This window comes from Mercenaria mercenaria, chromosome 4 (genome assembly GCF_021730395.1).
Source record: "Mercenaria mercenaria strain notata chromosome 4, MADL_Memer_1, whole genome shotgun sequence".
Classification (NCBI taxonomy): Eukaryota; Metazoa; Mollusca; class Bivalvia; order Venerida; family Veneridae; genus Mercenaria; species Mercenaria mercenaria.
The window spans coordinates 22,196,412-22,217,222 of record NC_069364.1 but is presented as its reverse complement, the minus strand read 5'-3'; the positions used below and the strand labels follow the sequence as shown (position 1 = coordinate 22,217,222).

The window sequence follows — 20,811 nt, the reverse complement described above, 5'->3', positions numbered from 1 at the left end:
TTTAAGTTTTCATACCAATATTTCCCACTATTACGACCCGCAACACACACCCGAACACATTACTGAACCTTACATATCTAGTAGCTCTAAACTTTTCAAAAAATCTTGTTTCAATAAACAGAACTGAAACAATTTCAGAATAAGTTCACCTACATTTTCTATGTTTAACCATCTTAGCTCACCTGAAATTTGTTATAGTCTAGTCCAGATTTCAATAAATGTGAGAGGTACAGGTATTCTGTTAGTATTTGGTCTCATATACTTTTTTAGTATAATTTGGGTATGCTGAATTCAAAACTATATGTTGGCCATCTGACAAATAATTTTTTGTAGGTCAAAATGGCGGAAAACAAAATGGCCGCCAAATTAAGATATTTCTAATATAAATATGTAATAGTATTTCAAGTATCCAAAAATATGTGGGGTTCTTTATCAAAGTTATGTTTAACATAGTAACAGATTAAATTAACAACACTTTTTCAAAGAAAAATTAATTTTTAATCCAAATGTGTGTTCCGTTAGGAGAAAAAAAGCTAGCATTTAAAAACCCACTATAACTTGACGATTTTGCCAAAAAGATGATTATCAAATTATTCACCTTGGTTATAATTGCAAAGCTATTGCTAAATACAGTACACTAATTTAATATTTGGAATCAATTTACAGGACAGAAGATAAATCCATAAACTGTTTATTATATAATTGTTTCAAAATAATATAGATTGAAATATTTGCTTTCACAGTCCCATTTCATGTTAATTTACTGCCTCGAGTTCATACAGCTGGTAATGCTTTATCGCATATACATAATTTATATCTGTGCATAAAAGCCTAGTCTTTTTACATTAATACATCTGAGGGTCCTACATCTAGGTGTACACTTGCAAGCAGTGAACTCAATACAAGCTTGGAGAATTGGATCACGTGTAAGAAGAACTGGCTTAAGTGTGTCATCTGCCACCTTCCATCCCATGTCGGACGGTGCAGGCAGTCTGCATTGAGAACAATTGATTGGTTCTATACCAGGGCTTGATAAGCAAGCAATCACTGGTTGGGGGTATGTGTTCAGGACTTGTAGACCTGCCAAACATAACATTTTGAACACTGTCAGTACTTATAGCATCTTGGCCATACATTTTGCAAATAAAATATTCACAGTTTTTCATTACTTCATCAGGCAGTTGTCCATATCTAAGACCTTCTATCAGTTTTGCACTGACTGTAAGCACTTTAAATACAGATCTTTAGCGATTCCACAGAATTTGATGTTGTGTCTCAGCCAGTGTGTGCATGAAAAGATAGGAAATTTCTACGCAACTCTTCAGTTATTGAGGATTTCTTTAATACTTAGTTGACTTGAATGTATTTTCGTTTTTTCACTGTTCCAATTATCATCAATACTGTTGCATTTGTTTCCTGCAAGTGGCATAGTAAGACCAAATACTTCAGTATCTCTGGCAGAAACAACAACAGTGTTACAATTTGATAGTTTACTGCAGTGAACAACATGAAGAATGATTCTTGTGTCAGCTTCCTCAAGTTTAGCCTTTAATTCATCCAAATGAAGTTCAATGACAGTGTTTTCAACAGTTTCTTCTTCCTAAAAGCCGACGCAAACAACCAACGTCTTATCTGAAGGCTATTACATGATCAGCTTCTGATAAAAATCTACTATGTCAATTTTATTTGTAGGAAGTGCTAAAAAGTTACACTAGATTTCAAATAATTCATTGATATTTGCAAATCACCCATTCTATGTCACTGCCCATTTCAAATCCACAAGCTTTAAGTAAAGAGCCTGGTCAACAGTTATAACTGAATGTGACTGTCCCAGCCTTTCTGATATATGCATACAATTTTGAACAACAGTGTTTAATGTGTCGATATCTCATTCTCAGTAAGTGTCAGCGGAATAGCATGACCAGTTTCAGGATCCATTGATTCCAGGGTTTTTTTTTCAGTTAAAGATGTGTCTACTATTAGTATGTCTCTGCAGCTCAATATGTGTCCTGCAGTATGAAATAGGTTTACTAAATGTTTTAACCTAGTCATCTAGTGCAATGTACTTGCAACACCTATGTGTTTAGGAGTCCATTTTTTACCATCACTCACTCCATAAACAATATCTTGTGCTACACTTAAAATTTTTGTTTACATATCAGGTTCAGAATCTTTATGGTCAAATTCTTCATCTAGAAGCTCTTGTCCACCATACGTTAAATTCAGAAACATGAACAGACACTCCGGAACACAGTTTACTGAAACATTTTCAATCACACTCAGTCCAGGATGTCCTTCCAGAGAAAACTAATCAACCCTTAATTTAAGTGCTAATGTCGAAGAAGTCGTCACTGGACTTATATTTCTGTTTTGTCAGCCGTTCATCACTATTACCAGTAGTATTATAATGGGCATCTCTTAGCATTGACGCAGCACATTCATATGGAACAAGAAGTGTATTCCTTTCATCAAAAGATATATGTAGTGGAGTTACAAATTAAAACCGGTTTCTCAGTTTACGTTGTAGGGCTTTTTTGAAAGATGATATTCTAGAATTAAATGACAAAGAAATGTTGAAGAAGTCTCTACAGTACGTATGCTGAGTATCTGTTCCAACTGTCTGAAAGCTGATTTATTTGCGATTTCATTTCAGCATACTCACGTTCATGTATAAGGAAGATCATGGCAATATCTGTATTTGAGATGTCCGACTTGGCTTTGCGAACTCCGTATCGAAAAGAATTTAAACTTTTTCATGATATTTGCCCTCCGTTGACATCAGAGAGTAATAATCGCATTGTGTAGTCATGTTTAGAATCCTTCAAAATACTATCACTGACTAGTTATGTTAAGGAGTTTTTCATGTTGTTGTATTCTTCTTCTTTTGTTTGTCTTGACAGAACATACACATTTCCCAATTTAGTAGAAGTATATGATAAGTTTGATGAGGATGTAGCTTTATCTGATGTTTGTTTTATATTAAACTTAGCTTTGACTGAATAGTATGTATTAGTTCTTCGTGGACAAAATTAGAATAACACTTTCTATGGCAACGTATTTCGTCATTTTCATCTATTTTTTTCAATTCTACTAATGGCTTCATATTTAGAAAAAATCTCTAAAAAAAATCTTGATTCAGCACGCTCTTTTAGAGATGTTATGCCTTGAAGCTGTTTAGTTTCAAGTTTTGACAGATTTTGCCTCCTGACAAATGATGCACTATTATGTGCTATCTTGAAATGGTCTCTTGAGATGCAAATTCTTGTCCATTGTTACTTCGGAATATTTTAACACATATGAAAACAAAATAATATTATATATCATTCACAAGCAATTATACCATATAAAAAGCTATCTTTAAATAACTTGACTTGACTATAAATAAACTTATCACAGATACTGAAAGTTAAAATGAATACAATTTCACAAAATCTTAAAATATAACGAAGTATATTAAGCAAAGCATCTCTAAAAACTTTTAGAAATAAAATATATAAATTTGTCCTACCTATAAAAAATTCTTAGAAAACCTGATTCCATGAAGTATTCTTGACACCTCTAAAACCTTAATGATCATGAAAGAGTGTGTTCTTGTCAGGATTAATGTACATTGAATAACAGGTAAAACACCCCAAATAGTTTATATGAGGACTTAAACAAAAACGTGATTTGACTCACTATTGTGATAGAGACCTGTATCGTTTATACTAATTATGTTAACATGAATTAGCCTTAATCTTAATCCATGTCACACTTATTTTTCACCAATTATTATGATGCTAAGGTATTAAAATGTTGATTATTAAATAAAATGATCTTACCAGGATAAAATAAGTTCTACATTATATTCTGTTCATTACAGACAAATTGTCATGTTGTTAATTAAGTTTTAGCTTCCCCGTTGTTGTTTTTCTTAAATGACTATTTTAAAACTGCAAAATGATTTCATCAAAAAACAGTTCTTTTTGACATTAAAATTCCAGCGGAAGTTTACAATCTAATACTTAGTCTCATTTCTCTGTTCCATAAATGATGTTCGATATTTATTTTTTTTTTTAATTGTCTTCAAATTCCCCTTCTGGAACCCCGTAAAATTCACATTTTTAATTTTTGACATATCTTATTGATAAATATTTATTCAATTATACTATTTACATGAAATAATTTGTTGAAACATATCTACAGATAAAGATTTGTATTATAAAGTAATATCAAAGGAAAAGTTTTTGTTAAAAATAGTGGTCATTTTTGCTCCCATTTTTTACCCTTTCAGAGGCATTTGCCAGATGGCCAACATATATTTTTGGATCCAGCATACCCAAAATATGTTGGACCAAATACTAACAAAATGCTTGTAACTTCTTAAATAAGCTTATATCTGCAAAATCGGACTAGACTATTAAGGGTGACATATTCGTTTAGATGAATGGTCAGGCATCCTGGTTCAATATGTTAACTTAAACATTTTCTCGTCTGAATCTACTGGTCAGATTATCCCCAAACATAGTCACTAGCATCCTTGCATGGACCCTTATCAAAAGATAATAGGTAAGGGTAAATTTCTCGGCAGCACAGAGCACCAGGAACCCGAAGGGGAAAGTTGAACAAGGAAGAATATACAAAGGGAATGCCACGATCCTTAATAACCGTCATAAGTTCATTATTTAAAGTGGTCACATTTGCTCCTTCTATGGGCTGACATAACTGAAAACAGAAAAAAAAACAGGCAAATGAGTTCTTTTCATAAACTGCGATAAGGATCTTAAACTAACTTTGTCTGTAGCATTATCATAACATGTTTTATAATATTTTTGAAGTGGGAGCACTTGGTCAGATTATAATGCCATCTCCAACTTTGTTGAAATGGGGACAGGCAGTCCTTATTGGGACTTATGTCTTAAAATAAAAATACCTTGAATTGACTTAACACAATGGATCTTCATCAGACTTGTAGCATGTAGCACCACTATTATGTCCCATCCCAGTTTTGATAAAATGATACAGTCTGGGTGGCTCCGGAGATAAATATAAATACAATCATGTACCTTTGATTGACTTATTGAATAAGTTGTTCTCATGAACCCTTTGATGGAACTTCATCAAACTTGGTGTGGAGTGGCTTGGTCACTTTAAGAGTATACCAGAAATAAAAATAGAAGAAATATATAATTAACTTCTTATCTTGAAGTTGTTCTATTGGGCTGTCACAGCATAATATATATATAAACATCTAACTGATTATCTTCATGATTATCAGCAGACTTGGTCAGAAGCGATGTTAAGTAGTCAATATTAATTTCAGCTTAGCTACTTGGACGCATTTCTGCCTTTTGTCTTAAATTGAACTGTTGGCTCCTAAGATGATTGGTAAGTGCACTAACTATGCATATTGTTGCCGTTGAAGGTATAATCGGTGGTTTATTTGTGTACCCTGACCACTTCATTGCTCCTGTACGGCGTTTGCAATTAAAACATATATCCATTCAAAGATTCCTTTCTTGTACATATTCCTGTTAATTAATTTTAGTTCGACTATTCAGATAACAGGTATCTGCGTCGCCGTCCCAATTTTGGTTAAGTTTTTAGCTCGACTATACGAAGTATGGAGAGCTATTCTAGTCGACCCGGTGTCTGCGTCCTTCCGCGTCCGCACCTTGGTCGTCAGAACGACGCTATCAATAGCCAGGCTAGAAACAATAATGATATCACTGGAGTTGAGCGCATGACCTTTTGTTTCCGTTAAATATAACCTGCACAACCAATGCGACTAATTAATATACAGTGTGATGGTAGAAAAATGATGTTACTTGTCTGTATGCGAACAGATCTTTACACAACCTTCAGGAAATTATTCAATTAATATATCTCATTTTGTGATGTGTCGTCGAATAAATTCATTACTCGGAATTGATTGATATAGTAATGCGCATCTGAATGCCAAACAATGGACTACTTCAAGAGCAATCCTCTAAATGAGATATTTTTTTTTTTTATTCTAACACAGTACCAATTATTCTTACGTACAATATTGGCGACATTCGGCAAATATGAGCTTGTTATCTGTTGGCTTCTTTTCCAGCGTGCCACCTAACGTTATGACGTAAAAATTCTGATGTCAGAAAACATTGTTAAACAGAAAATCTGGGTAATTTATCGAAATGATGACACGTAGACACTTTGATGCTGTTTAACGGCCGCATTAACGTTGACAGGTGCCGTTTGGTCTATCATCAGAGACATTTTTTTAGGTCTAAATAAAGAGTGCCAGGTGCGAAAGCATGCGCAGAGGATCGCCGATTATAGTATCCGTTACGCATGCGCCTGATATCTGCGCCGACTTCAGTGCGCACAGTTGCTTTGCACGTTGTTCAAATTTTGAAATTTGAGCTCTTGCGACATTGTGACCTTGCTTTGGCAAATTTGCAAATACAGCACAGATTACAAGAATTTTGAGTACTAAGACAAGCAGTTGGTTAAGAATACCCAATTTTGTCTTTCTGGATATTTTTTGTATCAAATCTGCACCGTTTATACCAACTAGGGGCGGCGTTGACTGTTGGTAAACACATATCCGGATTTAGTAATTCGGATATAACATTTTGTCTTTGACAAATAAACTTCGGAGCTTTCGTCTGATTATTTAAGATAAGACACTGTATAGTAATTGTTGTTCCAGTCATCCAGTGTTATCTTAAATAAGCTCGAAGGTTTTCTGCCCTTGTCATGGCCTTCCAAGCCAAGGAGCGTTTTAGATTTGTATTTTCAGGTTTGACGCACGGCAGTGACGGCACCGGTGTTCTTGTTGCAGGCGATTCCAACGTGAGACACATTTGTAACTCCATTGACGCTGATAGCAAAAATGTGGATCCTCTGACTATACCAGGTAAGTGGTCTCCAAATAGTATTTTGCTGACATGTATAGGAAAATTTTCATAATGTTTGATTATTTGACATTTTGTGTCAGGGACGGCGAAATCTGATTTTGACTTGCTTGTCCGTTATTGTCATTTGATATATTTCACTTGTCCGTATAATAGTTATATAGTAAATTCTGGTCAAATTTCACTTGTCCGTACCACCGCCTCGGTAGACTAGTGGTAGACCATCCGCTTCGAGTGCAGGTCGTGGGTTCGATCCCCGGCCGCGTCATACCAAAGACGTAAAAAATGGTACTAGTAGCTTCCTCGCTTGGCGCTCGGCATTAAGAGGGTAGTGCTAGGACTGGTCAGCCCAGTGTCAGTATAATGTGACTGGGTGGGTATCATGTCACGTGTCTACGGCGTGATATTCCATTGAGGCAGCACTATAAAGTTGGGTATTGTGCTCTCTGCTACAGGTAGACACCGTCATTTATATGACTGAAAAATTGTTGAAAAAGACGTTAAACCCGAACACACACACTCACTTGTCCGTACAAGCTTTGGGACAACCTGGGCAATACGGACAATTGAATATGCCACCCCTGTGTGTATGATCAGTTTGACTGTGCCAAAACAGGAATTAATGTAAATATGGCAAGAGCGCATATTTGATTCAGAAATTGCCAGTGAGAAAATGTGCAGCCTCGGACCTTCAGCTTATTGTGCCACTGAGCACTGAAAAAAGTCGAGCGCGCTGTCTTGCGTACAGCTCAATATTTTTAATGTAAACTAAGCTGCTAGGTTCTTGTCCAAATATATCTCCTTACTGTACAGAAGAATAACCCTATAATATACCACCACACATAATAATATGCATGTGGATAAAACAAGTGAAATAATGAAATAGTCACAAATCAATTTTGTACAAAATGCGGTACAAACTTAACATATCAGAATACAATAAACATGTCTAAGAAAAATAAATTGTAATGGTTGGTATTGAAAATTATGCGCTGGAGTGCAGAGTTATTCTATGAATTTGCATTTACAACCATCATTAAACAAAATGTATAATTAAAGAAAATGGCTATGATGCATGGTTTTATATTATAGTGGTTTCCTTTGTGCCCACTGATGGTTTCCTTCACAGATTTTAAACCTGCTATAGTATTTCTTTTCCAACATGAAATTGAAACTAAATTTGTATTAATCTGCATTTTTATTATAAAACAAACAAGTTTCATGTTTGAATTTTTTTTTGTATTTAGGGGCCCGGATTCTACGTGACGGAAAAGGATTTCTCAATGCACTAACTGCCAAGCTGAGTCGTAATACCTTTGAACGGCTATATCTTCATCTAGGTTCTAATGATGTGCTTTCGTCTCAAGAGAAATATATGAGGTAAATGCTGTGTGCTTTTAATTTCTTCAATGTTACTATATAATGATCAGGGGTGTAAAAAGTTTTCGAACCACTCACCCTGCATGACGACAGGACAGCTGTTCTTTTGGTGACCCTCTACCGAGAAAGTTAAAATTTAAATGATGTTTTTAAATGAAACATGTTTAAAACTTTGAGGTGGGGGCAATCTTGATTCTTGAGTAAATGCTGTGTTTGGTAGGACTGGGACGATTACTCGGTTAATCTGATTCGATTCGATTACTAGGTGAAACCGGTTTCAATTTTGACAAACTGCTACTCGCTCTCAAACAATAAATCTCACAAATCGTTTTTTTGATGTTTATACATTTCTTTGACCAGCTCATACTCATAGACCTGCAGTATATTTTTGCTAAAACACATCAACTTGAACATAATAGTCTCAGATTTGCCTGTTGTGATATATCTAAAATAAAATACATCAAAATATGACTTATTAATTAATACACTGCTTCTAAACGGTAAAGTCCGTAAGTTCCCAATGAAGTCAGCTGCTGGAAGTACCTTTATATGGTCGTCGGAAAGAAAACAACATTTTAAATATGGCGACCAATTAACCGGTTAGATTTAATTTCATACAAATGATTAACAGGTTTCAAAATTTTAAAATCATCCCAACCCTAGTTTTTGGACTTGACAATATTGCATCTACATCTTTTTGTTACATTTCAGCTCTCTGATGTCCTTGTGTGACCACATACATGAGATGTCACTGTCACAAATTGACATACGGGCCTTATTTTATCTGTAGTGTAAATGCAGGTATTGCATCATCTTTTTGTAAATTTTTGAGTTATTGAGGTAAATGTCAGATTTTACGTATAAAATACCTCTCATGTTTTTCTGTATTTCATAACTTAAATTTCCATGTAAATTTCATTAAATTCGGTTCAGTAATAAGAAAGTTGATATTTTATAAACTTCAGTAATTTATGTTTTTATCCCCAAAACCACTATAATGGGCCTCAAATTGTCAATTTCAATCCGCGCCAAAGTAGTCAGATTTCCCGGCTATATCGTGAAGCCCGTGGAAATACAAATAGGCAAGAGTCCACGGCTTAGCCGTGAATCCCATGAAATTTAGTATTTGGCGGGACATTACCCTTTAGATAGACTGGACTAGATATGCCTTGCGCACACCACCTTCCGACATTATAGACGAATCTATGTCTGAATTATTTTCTTGCTAGAAATTTATGCTCGATCGAGGTAAGAAATTTATTTGTTAGATTTTTGTATGATTTTTGCATTACGATTTTTATTTGGTAAATTTTTGTGCATTCTACAGAATTCTGTAACATTTACTTTTCGGCATATGATTTTAGCTAGTTTCGGTATGTTAGGATAATTTATTAAATTTTTCAGACTTTTGTAAATTATTTCGAAAGAGGACTCTAAATGTTTCGTTTATATAAGATATTAGATTTATACTGAAATTTGTATCGTGATAATTGTAAAGCACTGTTTCAAAAACTTATGTCAAACATTTTGTTAATTATGGAACGCCATTACTGCATTGTATTGTTATGTATAAATCTATATGGCAAGTCTAGTACCATGTATGTAATATATCATTGTAATTTGTAATTGTGTGCCAGTCTATATCACATCTAATTAATGTCCGTTGTAGTGTATGGCATTAGATATTATATCGATACCACCTATGATATAACGTTTGATTTATATTGAATTTTGTTAATTTGTAGTTGTAAATAATGGCTGCAGTTTATCATTTCCATTACTATATTTTTCATCATATACTTTTCATATCATTTCATACTTTAACTTTAGTCTTTTAAGTAAGTAATTTTTGTAATAATGGAAGTAATTAGTGACGTATTTTAATAACGTGACGTATGAACTTAGTAGCACATACTTTTTGTAAAAGTAGCACGTTTTTTTTAGGGGACCCTTTCGGAGGAGGTGTCCCCAAAAGGTGCATTTTTATCCCCCTGATTTATTTGTTTTGTTGGGGCTTTCCAATTTTATAATTTTAGCTTCTCCCCGACTTTTTCCTGGGAGCATAACCGGAAGTACAATGCCCGGGCCCCATTGTTTTCATCGCCTGGATGTGATACCCGCGCAAGCTTACGTCCCATGGTTTCCCGAAACCCGCAAAGACGTGATTTTTGTTTTCCTCTGAATTGGGGTCAAAATACACCTAGGGAGCCAATCGAATAAACGTATTCAGGGTTTAAAGGGACTTTTTTTCAAGAAACTTTTGATTTTTTTGTGCCAAAAGTTCCAATTTAAATAAAGAACTGTACCACGTAAAATTAAAAGGGAAACTACGAACTTTTATTGGTGTATGAATTTTTATTTTTTTTTTTAATCTTTTTTTTTTTCAATTCTGTTCTTTGAAAAAATCATTTTATGTAAATAAATTGTAAATATTGTAAGGTGTTGATTTTTTTTGAGGGTTTACTGTCCCCGGGTCGCCTTTCCTGTCCAGCCCCAATACAAACATTTATCTGTGTGAATACGTTAGGGAATTAGAGTCTTAAAACAAATATCGGGGCAAAAAAGGGAAAGGCCCTTACCCAAGTAAATCTTGGTTGAGTTATAAAAGAGGGGTTGGGGTTGTTTGCGTTTATCCCTTTTGCAGTTCATGTCACACCAAACATTTTCAGGTAAGGAAAACATTTAAGAAGGGTTGGCTACATTTGAATGTGGGGTGGTGAGATGTTTTGGGGCTTTAAGTTGACATTTTGAAGACAGGGGCACCCTCCCCAAAGGGCCCCACGGGTTTTCTTTGGTGTAAACAAGGGCCCCCCTTAAATAGCAGGAGAAGGAATTCAACTTTGAGGAGTATCGGAAGGTCTGCCGCATTATACAGTGATGTTGTACAGTCAGACAGAGGTGGGTTTTCTTGAAAATTGTTTAAAACCCTTTGGTTTAAATTTTTTTGATAAAGTCAAATATCTCTGTTACATCAAAGAAAATTACTTGAAATTTAAACAGTTTTTTACTTCAAAGTCTACACCGGGGAGAAAAAACCCCCAAAACCCTTGTTTTGAATTTCGTTACTATCAAAGTTTTGATTAAAAATTTAAAACAGTTTTTACTATCAAAGTCACACCAGGGAAAAATCCCCAAAAAACTCGATTTGAATTTTGTATTGTTCTTAAAATTTTTCGGGAAACACATCAGATTATTGAAACTAAATTACCCAGCACTTCGCAGCCGACACAGATTTAAAACAAAAAAGGTTTGTTTATTAATCTGAAAGCAAAAAAGCGTTTTTATTTTTAATATAGTATAAAGTTTGATTTGCATCTACCCTTGTCTTGTTTTTTCCCCATTTAAATTTGAATTAAAACTTTATCGTTGTAAGACAGGAAAATCAAGTTTTTTTGATAAACAATAATTATTGTTGATAAAAGTTTTTTCAAAAGTAATGGTCTTGTAGCAAATCTTAACTTTTACATTTTTATTTAGCAGCAGAGAATTTATAACAGAAGTCACCCCGACCTAGGAGAAGATACCATAGGAGAAGTCCCAAGTGGATGCACAAGATGAATGTAATTATTTTTATATTGTACGAATATTTATTATTTACTTTGTTTCTTTAAGTTTAGAATACATCGCATATATTTAACTTTCACCTCTATTAAAAACTTTTTGCTTTGAAAAACCCTTTTCCCATAGATAATTACTTGTTTGTTGTCACAAAAGCTTTTTTTGAAAAGTGGCTTTGTTTATTGACTTGATAATTAATACAGTGCTGATTTACATGGACCATTTAAAACAATATTGCTTTTTTATACTTGAGAAAAAATGTTTGGGTGTTTGAAATCTTTTTACTTTGTAAACTAATTTTCAGTATTAAAGAAATTTAAAAAAATTTTTGCCTTGAGTTTATTAAGAAAGAGTTTCCTAAAAGGGTTTAAATATTTAAGCTGTTTATTTCGTAAAGGTCTGTTAAATTAATCAAAAGTTTTTAACACAGGGTTGCAAAACTGTTTATTGATTTTTATATTCAGCGGGTAATGATGACAGAAAATACTCCCTTACATGCTGTAGCCTATACAGAGAAAACCATTTGGGGGTTTATTTTCGATCATTTTCAACAGTGACTTGGTTTTGGAAAAACTTACATGACATTTTTTCCTCTTTTTCCTATCAATTGAAAATTTTACCTTTTTTTACAGATGCTGTAGGAGGGCTAGTTCCTCCCAAATTTTTTTTATTTTTCTACTTAGAATTGTTTTAAAAAAACTCTGTTCTCTACATTTCCCTAAATGGGTCGTTTTTGAATTTTTACGAAAATGACATTCCTTTTTCATAGTGAAGTTTGCATGAATTTTTGGCATGAAAGATCTGGCAAAAATCAAACCCCAAAATTTTGTAAAACCCTTATGCCTTTCTAAATGTCTCCCTTGAAACAGTCACCATTTAGTTTTAAATCCCCTAGTCCTAATTTGGGAAAAGAGTCAGAAATTCATTAGCAAATTAAGCGATTAGTATTTTGGAATGAAGAAAAGGGTTTTAGTTTATAAAATTTTGGATTTTTAATGTTTTTTTTGTTTTTTTTTTTTTTCAGGTAAAATTTTTCCATAATAATTTTATTTGTATTGTTTTTTGTTGTTTTTGATATTTTTGTTTTTAAGCAGTATAAACCCCTTTAATTGAACAAATATATTAAAATTACCGGATAGTAAATATTTCAAAAAATTTTACGTTAGGTGTTTTAAGTTTCACTGAAAATCAATATTGAAATTTTTTTTTGAATTATTTTAAGCTAAAAAATTAAATTTTTGTTTTAAAGTTAAAAACATGGTGTCTGTCTATTAAAAATTGTGTAGTTGTTTATTGTGTTAAGACCAGTGTTTTTTGGTTAATTATAAACTTTGTAACTTTTATATAAATTTATGTCTTGCTATCATTTTCTTTTCTTTTGACTTGGTTTTGGATTACAATTCTTTATGTGGGGATTATGAAGGGTTTATGGTTCTGCCCAGTTTTCTGTTGCCTGGTAATTTGGGAGGGCACTTAAAGATTTTTCCCCCAGCATAAAAGTTTTAAAAAGTCCCCACATGACTATGTTGTGTCATATTACGTTAAACTAAACAAAAAGAAAAAAAAAATTAAATGTAGCATCAGTTTCTCGTTAAAATTTAAAAAGTACATCTGGACAATGCAGCATTAAAGCTGAAATAAATAAAGTGCTCTTTAAAAGGCTAGGGACTTAAATTCCCTTTTTTTTCAAAATTTCAGCCCGGCAGATGAAAAAATTTTGTTAATAAATGAATTGGCATGGTGTTGTAGTTGCATTTCCATCCTGCAAAGTGATGGATTCTTTCGGGTTTTTTCATTAGTCCCAAGTTTCCCATTTTTATGGCCCAGGATTGACTGTAAAATACCATTTGAATAGTGAGCAAAAGACAGAGCAACGAAAGCTGCGTGAGCCGTTAATTTGCAAATACACATTAGAGTTTTTTTTAAATGCTATCAAAACATATGGTAGAACAAAAAAATTCCCCATTCACACCCTGCTGATTCCTTTAGTATTGTAAAAAAAACGTTTTTCTCAAGTTTGGGAAAGCCAAAAATATTTAAATCTCTTGATATTTTGGGAAGAAGCCAAAAAATAAAGAAAAATGTGTTTTGGACATTTCGCACATTAGTAACATTGTAATTACTCTTGTACTTCAGAGTTAATATATTTAAAGAAGTTCATTATCCTTTTCAGAAAAGTCCGTTATAAAACATGAAAATGAAAAAGTTGTTCAAGAATTTATTGCTGCCAAAATTTTACTCTATTTTAAATGTAAAATGTTGTCTGTTTTAGAAACCCCCAACTTGCCAAATTTTAAAATTTAAACAACAAAATATCATTATCTTCTTCAGGACAGGGCAGTTTTTGCAGTAAAAACAGAGTTTGTAGACTGGGCCCAAAAAAGTGTATTCCCGAGAACTTGAAACAAAAGAAGAAAGGTAAAATGACCATACCAAAATTTTTATAAAAATTATCAGTTGAAAAAAGATTACGTTTCTTTTTGGGAAATTTTAAAATTTGACCAGCTGCCCGATGAAAGTGAAGCTGTTCAACTCCCCTGGTGTAAGCGTCTTACTGTGGTTAAAATTTTTTGCTCAAATTTAAAATGTTGTAAACATTGCTGTATAATTAGATTCACAAGTTTGCCCCCCAGTCATGAAAGTCTTACACGAAGTAAGACAACTATTTTTATGGAAAACCAAAGTCTAGCTTTTTAGCCCCAATTTTTTCCTTAATGAGAAAGCGGGAATATCTACCCCGGGAAATGTTTTTTGTTAAATGACTTTCCCCACTGGGTAGGCAAAATGACGGGTTTTGGGAGAAGTTAAAAGCTGGGAAAGATTTCTCTCATTACAACGATTTTACTGCCAAGCCAAAGACTAAGTGTCATCTTTTAAAACAGTTGCATAATTTCTTTTGAGGGCCTTATTTTGATACATTTGTATTTTTCTTTTAATTTCAGGTTGTGTTTTGGTTTGTATTGCCCTGATTGTGCGGTTAAATTTTCCCAAGAGGTTTTTTACTGTAATCATTGTACAGCTTGCAGAACCCCCCAAAAAAGAAGGGCAGAAAAACAAAGAACCTAAGAATTCACGCCACAAACACTCAAAGACATTTTTACAATCAGAAGGAAAAATAATTTAGGCTTGTTTTTAAAAAAATTTGGATTGTGATTTTTTGATTAAAGAAAAACCAGTATTTTAATTAAAAAATTTAGGTTTTTTAAAATCTTTAAAAAAACTTTAAAATAAACTTTGGATTTATTTTCTTTGTATCATTTTAAAAGAATTTTTAAAAATTTTTTATTTTGGAAACCTCTTTTTTTTAGCGGGACTTTTGAAAATATTTTATTTTTGCCCCCCCTTTTCATTGGTCAAATTTTCTGTAGCTGGTTTCTCCAGAACTACAGGCAATTTTTTCAAATTCACACCTGTCCCATCCCAGATAACATTGACGGGCGTTAAAAAAAAATCTAGCTTTTTTTGATGACCTTTTTTTAAAATTTTGGATTGGTTTAATCTGAAAACAATTTCTGAAAAAGTATAGGCAAATGCTTTCAAAATTCACACTTTTTGTTTTTGATGAACTCACGGGGCAAGTAATTATTACTTTTTTTTGAAATTGTCCCCTTTTTGAAAAAAAAGCTTGTGGAAGATCACTTTAAATTTTTTTTTGGAAATTTTTTTTTAAAAGGCCCAGATTTAAAGATTGACTTACTTATTAGATTTTAGGAATTGTGGGAGACAGCACTTACTTCGAAAACGCTCTAGCTAGTTTATGTATTTTTTTGGTAAACTGATGAGAAAGCGTACTTTTTTAAAAACAAAAGGGTTACGAAAACCGGTATATTGAAAAGGAGATTCCGTCATGGAAGTTCAATATTGTTGAAATAACTAACTGATCAATTCAAACAAAATTTATTGTTATTCCTGCTTTTTTTCGACGGAAGAGGGGGATATGAAATGGTGCATCCTCTTTCCGTCACCTTTTTTTTGGGTCCATAACTCAGCCCAATAAAGGGGTTTTTAAAATAATTTGCTTAAAAGTTCCCCCAAAATTGGGTGATGTTCTTGGCCAGACCGAGCCCCTGCCCCAAAAGGTCACAGTTGAGGTCAAAGTTAAAACAGGGTTGCAGAACCCCAGGCCCCTGGTCTAAGGTCAAGGTCACATTTAGAGGCCATAGTTGCGGGCCACTCGACATTTCCCGTGGGCAGCAGAAGTATTTTAGTCTTAAAAATTTTAATTAGTTTTTAAAATGCGAATTTGTTGCAAAATTTAAAAAAAAATGTAAGATCCCAAAAAAATCAGCAAGGCTTTTTTTTACAAAAGTCTCAACAATTTTATTGCTCTTATTTTTTTCTACAATTATTAAATGAGTTTACATAAACTGTAATTTTTTCAGGGAAACTAATGTATAAACTGCATTTTTTGCTTTTCCAGGTATGTTTTCTGTTTTTTCACCTCTAAATGGGGACTTGCTTCAGTTTTGGATTTATTTTCCCTATGTACCAGTGAGGGGCGAACCATGCATATTGAATATGTGATCATCAGAAGTGGACCATCACGATAAAGTTTTACTGTCTGGTGATGTGGAACTAAACCCCGGGGAAACCTGTAAATATTTTTAATTTCTGTTTTTCTTAAGTCAGTAATTGAAAATGATTTAAGAAGTGATCCTGTCATTCAGTTTAGAATTATTTTTGCCCATATGCATACACTGAACCTTTTTTTGTCTTCTTGTAATGTCCCCTAGTAGGGGGAGAATTTGAGTCCCACCTAGTCCTTCAGTCGGCCCTTACATATTTGTCGGGGTAACTCAAAAGATTGAAGAAACTAATTTTAAACTTTAACTTGTTTTGCTTAAAACGGAAAAAAGCGCCCCACAATTTGCCCCAATCTTTGACAAAAGGCCAAAAACCCTGGTCCATATTTAAAAAAATTATGCCCCCTTTTACTTAAAATTTTAAGGGTAAATTTTTGATGCTTCACTATACTCAGTTATTATGAAATTTAAAACCCTAAAATATTTTTCAACATCATCACCCTCATATGACACAAGGGCCCAAATCTTGCCCAGTAAACATAATTATCTCCTTTTTACTTTGTTTTTTCAGGTTAAATTTTTTGATGACTTTCATTTTATCTCGGTTATTACAAAATGGTTTTGACTCAAATTTTTTAAAAATGTTGTGCCCCCTCATCAACCCCCTCATTGCAAAATTTTGCTAACTCGGCCCCAAATGCCTCTGAATTAAACCCCCTTTATTTGGGAAATTTAAAAAATTAAATTTTGATACTTTTCACTATTCTCGTTATTGGGGAAATGGATTTGATTAAAATTTTGTTTCCATCATCCCCCACTCATTGACAAGATGGATATTTTGGCACCTTATTGTATAAAAAACCCCCCTTTTTTGCTTAAAATTTATATTTAATTTTAAAGTTTTTTAAAACACTTTATTTTTACCTCTCTTGTTATTTAAATATTTTTGACCAAACTTGAGCTATTGCGATCACTCTATTGATAGTGGCGTTCTGGGGTGTGGGGTTAAGTCGCTGACTTCAAATTACCCCTCTCAATTTGGGTTAAAGCCCCCCTACGCTCTTGTTAATTTTAAAAACTTTTATTCCATGTAGATTACTTGGCGATGCCTTAAGCACCCCTTATTTCTACAATGAAATACGGCCTAAGATCATCCATCGCGGTCAAGTTGCGACTACTGTAGAAAACGTGTGCGACGCTTACTATTGTTAGGCCGCAGGTGATATAAGGTTAACTGATCGTGTAGGTACAAGGATTATCTAACAACACTGCACTGTAACGGTAGAGTAGTTAAATCATTAATTTAGGTTTATACTGACTTACACATGGCCAGTTTTTCACCTCTACCACTAATAAAGGCTTAAACCAGTATTAGTTAAGCCATCGCTCAACCTTGTTTTCTAACGGATTTTTGCTAATACTCGGCGGGTTAATTTTGCGATGTATTAGCTAAGCCGTGGTCACCACGGTGGGGAAACCAAGAATGCAACGTCATCAAAAAGCAGCGCAAATGAGCTGGCCACACACAAATTTACGTCGATTCAGGTAAGAAAAGTCTTGTAACTTTTTTATTACTGCAGCTTTCGACTCGAGATAAAGAGCACCGTACCCGGCCTGGAGTATACTATTCTGCGGTAGTGTTCCATATTGTACGTATAGCTTGGTTTTTGCTCGAAAACGCGAACAGTTGGCAAAGAGGGTATGAGCTGTACCACACTTTTGTCTAAGAAAGTGAGTTTTGACCGTATTTTCGTGAAATGAGGACAGATTTGACGCTTATTTAATATCAGTGACGAGCATAATAGTCAACCATTGTTTTATTTTGCTATTTACAAGGATTTCTGACGATATTTTATTCAAAACAAACAACATTATTAAAATGAGAACATCCACACTGACGGCTTTGTTGGAGAACATCTACACTCTTAATTACCATTATTGCAGTTATGCTTCCTAAAATCTATGTCTTAGGCAGTCGAGCTACTTTGTTCAACAACAAATGTCGTCTATACATACAATCAGCAGTTCTAACCATTTACCGCGAGGCTATAGACCAGTTAAAATAGATCTGCCAAATCATGTAGCAATGGCTGAGCACATGTTAGGCTAACATTAATCTCTGTGTATAGTGTGGCATAAGGACACGGTGTTAAGATTGATTGCATTTTAGGAAAAACATTATTTTAAGATAACAAGGCAAATTTGCATAAAAGTCCTGCAAACAAAGTTTAAAAGCAAATAGAGGATTGGAATAGTTATTGTATTGTTATTTTGTTTATAACTATATCCACCCCAAAGTGCATAAAACACGGATAGTTAGTACTTTAACTAAATATTATAACTGTAAGATATTTTAAATCTTATTTCAGCAAATGGAAGTCTCTTTCAAATATCAAATACAATCCAACCTTATACATAAAAAGGGCATTATCACTTAAGGTGATTATGGACATTTGATAAACCGGCAGAAAGGCATACAATGTATTATCATTACGTAGACTAAAGCCTGGGTTCTGCATACGGAACCGAAATTCATTTATTGAATGGCAATCCCATGACAACAATATTATATTTCTAAAGATAAAACGTGATAATAAAATTGTTCGAACATTAAATAGTTCTAAATAGTGTCTTTAAATCAGCTTGAAATGCGCTGATCTCTTAAAATGAAGGCAACGTCTATAGCCTAGTGATAGAGCGTCCACTTCGAGCGCGCGAGGTCGTGGGTTCGATCCCCGGCCGCGTCATACCAAAGACGTGAAAAATGGTACCAGTAGCTCCCTTGCTTGGCGCTCAGCATTAAAAGGGAAACTGGCCTCTTCTCTCATACCCTCGTGGCGATTGATCCTATCAGGAATGAGGGGTCGAGAGTGAATAATATAAGTTGTAGAACTTCCTTCACAATCGACCTAAAATGAATTCTGTATAAACTAAAATAAAGGCACACGTAAGACCGTAGCTTATATTTTCGACTGAGAAGATTCATTAAAAGCTTCATTGGGGACAATTTACTTTTGAAAAGATGATTTCATATAGGCGCATATTACAAAAAGTTACTTAAGGACAAAACATTTTGTTAAGCAGAAAAATCACATGACACTATCAATTTACATTTGCCAAAAGTTGCAAGTTTATTCTATAACTTGGAAAAAAAATCGGAGTTTAATCAAATTTTAAATCAGTGAAGAAAAAAAATCGATCCGAACTTGTAGAACTACCTTAGGCATCATACGGGAAAGATTTTCATGTGACGCCTTAAACTTTCGTCAGTATTTATACACCTTTCCACACTCCTCACGTCCTTGGTTTTCTCTCTCCGCTGTGACTGTCTAAGTGTTCCCGCAGAGCAGGTTTTCCGGTTAGTCCCTAATATCGCACTTCAGTCAAATGCTGATTTATTAAAATAAATTTCCCATAATTTGAAATGTATTACAATGCCATTGGACAAAAATAATTTCAAACACTAAATACTGTTACAACTGTATTAATAAATTTACTAGTTGCGGACACCTATTCACATTAGCAGATCTTAATAATTTCAAACTGTTTTATAGAGCTTGAGCCGTATTGTTCGTTAATAGTAGTTCATCCAGGAAAATTGTAAGGGTGTTTAAGTATAGGTTTGTGGTTTGGCAAAAGAAATTTACATATAACACATATGTAATTGGTGCCAAAATTATTTAAATGGAATGAGAAGTTTTATTTTTCTAATTATTGGCTAACCTGTTTAGTGTTTAAAATTATTTTTGTTAACAAATTTAAGCTCCGCGTACAGTATGTGACTTACCGGGTTAATAAACGACTGGAAGTAAATGTTGATTTACCAAAATTAATTTCCCAACGACATTTGTTGTTGAACAACGTAGCTTGACTACCTAAGACATAGATTTTAGGAAGCATAACTGCAATAATGGTAATTAAGAGTGTGGATGTTCTCCAACAAAGTCGTCAGTGTGGATGTTCTCATTTTAATAATGTTGTTTGTTTTGAATAAAATATCGTCAGATATCCTTGAAAATCGCAAAATAAAGCAATGATCGACTATTATGCTCGTCACTGATATTAAATGAGCGTCAAATCTGTCCTCATTTTACGAAAATACGGTCAAAACTTACTTTCTTAGACAAAAGTGTGGTACAGCTCATACCCTCTTTGCCAACTGTTCGCGTTTTCGAGCAAAAACCAAGCTATACGTACAATATGGAACACTACCGCAGAATAGTATACTCCAGGCCGGGTACGGTGCTCTTTATCTCGAGTCGAAAGCTGCAGTAATAAAAAAGTTACAAGACTTTTCTGACCTGAATCGACGTAAATTTGTGTGTGGTCAGCTCATTTGCGCTGGGTTTTGATGACGTTGCATTCTTTGTTTCCCCACCGTGGTCACACACAACATGTCATCGGACCATTTCGCTGTATATATAAAACGTGTTACTTTGGTGATTTACCACTTTCACAAAAAAATTCTC

At 33.9% G+C, this 20,811-nt stretch overlaps 2 protein-coding genes across 4 annotated transcripts in view; both read left to right on the top strand.

Annotated features, from left to right (window-relative positions):
- Positions 1-20,811, top strand: part of LOC123551167 (titin homolog) — a 280,515-nt gene that overhangs the window by 217,354 nt on the left and 42,350 nt on the right. The window lies entirely within an intron of this gene.
- LOC128556247 (uncharacterized) lies at positions 6,291-9,349 on the top strand. Its single transcript, XM_053540705.1, has 3 exons — positions 6,291-6,883; positions 8,129-8,261; positions 8,973-9,349. The coding sequence occupies exons 1-3, from the start codon at positions 6,724-6,726 to the stop codon at positions 9,049-9,051; spliced, it is 372 nt and encodes a 123-aa protein (XP_053396680.1). The 5' UTR covers positions 6,291-6,723; the 3' UTR covers positions 9,052-9,349.